Source organism: Condylura cristata, unplaced genomic scaffold, assembly GCF_000260355.1.
Source record: "Condylura cristata isolate star-nosed mole 26May11 unplaced genomic scaffold, ConCri1.0 scaffold00022, whole genome shotgun sequence".
In the NCBI taxonomy this organism is placed as follows: domain Eukaryota; kingdom Metazoa; phylum Chordata; class Mammalia; order Eulipotyphla; family Talpidae; genus Condylura; species Condylura cristata.
Window position 1 is genome coordinate 328238 of NW_004567123.1, and position 5067 is coordinate 333304.

At 37.0% G+C, this 5067-nt stretch overlaps 1 protein-coding gene across 1 annotated transcript in view; it reads right to left on the minus strand.

Moving 5' to 3' along the window:
• Positions 1–5067, minus strand: part of GINS1 (GINS complex subunit 1 (Psf1 homolog)) — a 29190-nt gene that overhangs the window by 18715 nt on the left and 5408 nt on the right. The window contains exon 2 of the mRNA XM_004687120.2: positions 2078–2142. Within this exon, the coding sequence (XP_004687177.1) occupies positions 2078–2142 (65 nt within the window). The remainder of the gene's footprint in view (positions 1–2077; positions 2143–5067) is intronic.

Sequence of the window (5067 nt, forward strand, 5' to 3'; positions counted from 1 at the left end):
GCAGGTTTTGGGGCTTCAGGGGTGCCTCTCTCTGAATTGAGGTGCCCTATAACAAAAGGAATAGGATCTACTTTGTAGTTTTAAGAGGAACCAAGTAATACAAAAAGTTCTTTGATGCAATACCAAATAATGAAAAAACAGCAAAATATATTTCTCCTTCTATTGTGTCTTTTAGATCTTATTCTATGCAATCCTGACATCAGATTTAGTCTCCCGATTATTTACAATGCATTTGGAGTAAAACAATAATAATACAATTAAAATACACACAACCTGATACACAACTCTGACATAAGGATGTCCTTAAAACATACTTACACACTTATATGAGTAATTTAAAACACAATTATTTTAACAAATAATGTTCTTTCTGTCACCCAGAAAGAAACTGGGAGGATGGGGCACAGAATTTTGTGCCATGAATTTGTAAATGGTACAAACCCAGAGACTAAAAAGCTTGGGTTACACCAACTCAAAAATGGGTCTTCAACTTGTTCACTTTTTACCGAGTCTCAGTCAACGATCCAGTCACGTGGTCAGTATGTCTCCCTCTCCTCTCTGTCCCTGTCCACTATCCATGCAGCAGCTAGGGTGATCTTTTAAACACAAATATATCACCATCTCCTCCACACACTTAAAAGTCTAACCTGAGGTCACCAGTTTTGTCAGTGTCAGTTTCCTCAGCATCTTAACCTCCTATGTTTCTGAAAAATCAGAATTTCCATTGCTAACTTATGTTACAACTTCCCTTTTCACCTCCCTTTTTTATATAATCAGAGGTGGCTGCCTGGCCCAGGCAAGCTGCCCCAGGGCAGGAAATTCTTCTGTCTCCAGAGACAAAAGCCCCAGGAAAGACAAGACCTCCAGGGCATAAAAACTCTAAGAAGCTTCCTTGTTTTTTTTTTTTTTTAAATAAAAAGCAAATCGCAGATAAGACTCTGAGGGCATAAGGACTCAAGGACAATTTTCTAACCTTGTTTACACAGGTGCTGCTTAATACAGGACTGTACAACTTTTTCTTAATTTACTCCTTTTTAAAATAATCACTACTCTCTGCTAGCCTTAAATTACCCTTTTCTTAAACACTAACTACTCTCTGCTAGCTTTAAATTAGTCATTAGCTTTTCTTTAGACAATCACTGATGACTCTGCTAACACAATTTATTACTTTCCTAAGACCCATAATAATCTTTTGCTAACAAGCTCATCCTTTCCCAGACCCCTCTTCCCTTGAGTTATAGTTAAACATCTGTATACACGACAATTATCACAAAAATGTATAATTTAGTATACCATAAAATGTTAGGAAGAAAATGCTTTGTTCCCCGGATTGTCCTTAAGAACATTTATGACAATTTATGGTGATCTCTCATTAACTTACCCTATGCATTATTGTAATTAACTACTAGCCACACAGTATAAATAAAGACCTGCTGAGGGAATGAGCAGGAAGACTTGCATCCAACTCTGACTCCCACGTCTTCTTCTTGCTGGCTCCCCTCTCCCTTTTTGGAATCAAGGCTATTAATGCCTTCCCACCTTAGGGCCCTGCCGGTCTCGCCTCCAGACAGCTCTATACTAGGGGCCAGTCTCCAACAACATCTAAATATTCTACAAATGTAGAGCCCTCTTACTTACCATGCTGCATCCTTTGATAGCATTAATTTTTGGTGAACTCCATTCACCACCCCTCCTACAAAGTATACAAACTGCCAATTCTCCTTCAGGGCACAAGTACTCTAATAAATGAAAATAAGCAGTGGGAATGGTACATTTCATGTAAGGCTTTTATTTGCTCATGCTAGTCCTTTTAGGTCTATCTTAATTCCTTTAAAGGCCTTTCAGTCAAGCAACATACATTTCTTAAGTATTCATCTTGTGCCAAGTACTATTTAAATCCCTTATGCAGTTTTCAACACAAATTTCACTAGTACTGCTATCTTTTATATAACATATCTTTTATATGTTCAGGATGAGAATTTAAAAAACACACAACACATATAAAAAAATGATAAAAGATCACCTGACTTTGATATCTTTTTCAATTGCTTTAAAATATCAATCTTATCAAACTTACACATCAGACTGGTTATGTTCATATAAAGCTTTCATCTCTTCTAGAACTTGCCTGAGTCCATCCTCCTAGAACATACAATATTAATAATACATTTGTTAATTTCCCAACAAGTTTGTAATAACATTCTATTTGTTATGTTTATCTTAGTTATATATTTACCAAAATCAAGTCTTTGCAGACCTATTAGGATGACTGTAATAAGTGTTGGCAAGGATGGGGAGAAACTATTGCAGATAGGAATGTAAGTGTTACATAGCTCTGTAGAATATAATCTGATGGTTCTTGAAAAAATTAAACATAAAATTACTGTATTTTCCAGCAATTTCACTCCTAGATGTATACCCAAGAGAAGCTGAAAATATATGCTCACACAGAAACTCAACAAATGTCCACACTAGCACTACTCATAATGGCCAAAAACTTGAAACAACCCAAATGCCCATCAGCTGGTAAAGTGGTATATCAACTCAACTGGATTATTACTTGGCCATGAAAAGTACTGATACATGGCACAATATGGATGAACTGAAAACACTCTACGTGAATTAAGTCAGGTGCAAAAGGGAAAATATAACATTGTTTACAGGTTACCCCAATGTGAATTGGGTTGCCTATCTGTGGGTCCTCACCTGCGTACTTCTGAGCACTTAAGATTCAATCATACTTCAGATACACACAAAAAGGTTCAACAATGGGTTTATTTACAAGTAGAAAGGTAAAGGGGAATAAAAAGAAATATGACAACTAGAATATCCTACCAGTTCTGCTGACTTGGACTGCAATAGCACGCTAAAAACCAATCGAGAGCCAAAACGACTAGCCACGAACCATTAGGCCAAGAGAGTCCCTAAACCCACAAGTTCTATTTTATCCTAACTTGGCTGTTTAGCTCCACCCTCACATCCCAGCATGCTTCAACTTGGTATTGATGGGATCTGTAATTCCAGTATCTAGAGTGGGGGCAGAGTCCATGAAACCTGTATCTGTTACAGTATGATTCCACTTATCTTAAATATTTAGAATAGGCAAATTCATGGAGAAAATAAACAAGCAGTTATCAGGGTCAAGAGGAATGGAAGTTAGAGTTTCTATTTGGAGTGATGAAAAACTTGGGAAATGGAGTGATGGTTGCATAACAATGTGAATGTAACTAATGCTACTGAAATGCACAAATTTTGTTATATTTTACCACAAAAAGAGAAAAATGGGATAAATGCTGACAACATAAACAATCAGCACAGTGGTTAAGGATAATCTCCAAAGAAGTCATGTTAGAGTGTGGTCTCCAAGAAAAGGAGAGGTTCCAGATTCCTTGCCCCATCCAAAGGAGGGTGAAGCTAAGCAGAGAAGAGAAGAATCTGGAGAGACTGAAGAGGAAGTAAGCAGGATGGAGAGCCAGGAGACTTGGAGGCAATGGAGCAGACAGATATGTGAAAAAGTGTCTCTTGTTTCTTGGCCCTGGACTGGTTGAAACAGATGTGGGTGAGAGACCTGTGGGGAGGTTCACTACCCCAGCATTTATCTTTTGTTCTTTTCCTCCCAGACTTATCTGGCCATTTCTGACCTGTTTCTGTGGGTCCCTGCCAGAAGGTGCTTTATACTTGTGGTGGGCTATCAGGCCTTGTTTTGAGTCAATCCCTTTTGGGTGGACTTTTACCCATCAGAGGATAGGTAACTTTGGGTGTTTGATTTGGAAACTATATTCTTTGTCTTTTCTGTATTGCACACTAATTGTATTTTAAAATTCCTGTCCATTAAAGGTCTTACATGTTTTGTCTCAATGCAGCAGATGGCAGAACCTATTTAGAACGGACAGGTTTGGGGATTCAGGGGTGCCCCTCTCCCTGTCATGTAACAGACAACAAGTACAGACTATGATTTAATCAAATGACTCTTCACAGATCAGTTTGCAACTCCTGGCACACTTAAACCAGAAATATGCAAAAAATGACAAATATAATCAGAATTCACCAAAAGTAAAATCTTGATTACTTAAGGTTGCAGGTTGGAAGGTAACTACAGAGGGGAAAAGGTAACCTTTGCAATGACAGAAATCTTGATTAGAGTGCTGTCAAAAGGATGTACATAATTGTGCATTTCATCTTATACAAATTATATCTTAATAGAACTGATGATAAAAAAAATCAATAGTCCCACAAAAACATTAAGACATGACCAAAGTATGTAAATAATTTATTTGCTAAAAATGGTTCTTAAAATGTTATTAGCAAAAAAAAAAAAAATCCACAATGTTTTGGCTTGTTCTAAAATTACAGAAAGGTCAAGGAGTTTTTCAGCTGTCTACTTTGGAATAAGTTTTAAGTTTTCTTTGTAGGGATAAAATCATTAAGAGTTCTGAAATTCCTAAGTATTATACAATAAGACTGTCAAAAAAACAAAGATAATTGATCCATATATTTTTTCAAATCTACTTTTAGTACTAAAATATGCACATTAGCAAGAAATGCTTTGACACTACTGGCATAATTACAAAATAAGTCTGCTCAAATATAAGAAAAGATATAATTTCCGATGAAAATGTAAGCATGACTTCTACTTCACTTTCATCAACTGGTTAAAAAGAGATCATGGGAAAATCTGATTTATTAGAGTTCAGCTAAATATTTCTCTTATCAGCAAATATTATTTCAGGGTGTAGCTGAAACCATTATTCAAATAATAGATCTGTGGGCACACAAAAGAAAAGTATGAAATAATTCTGTAAACACACACAAAAGCTTTCAGACTTAAATTTTTTACTATAGTGCGAATTACATCTCTTGTATTCCCTCACCTCAGGATCTAATCCGCTGGAAGTCTAAGATAATTTTCCTTAAAACTCAAACTATCAGCCCTCCCTGGTGGCACAGCAGGTTAAAGCACAGCACTAAGAAGCTAAAGCCACTGCAGCATGAGTTCAATTCCCGCCTGCCCCGGGGTTGACCACATGGCGTGGCAGACCTCTCCTGACCCGCCCGCTGCTCCCCTCA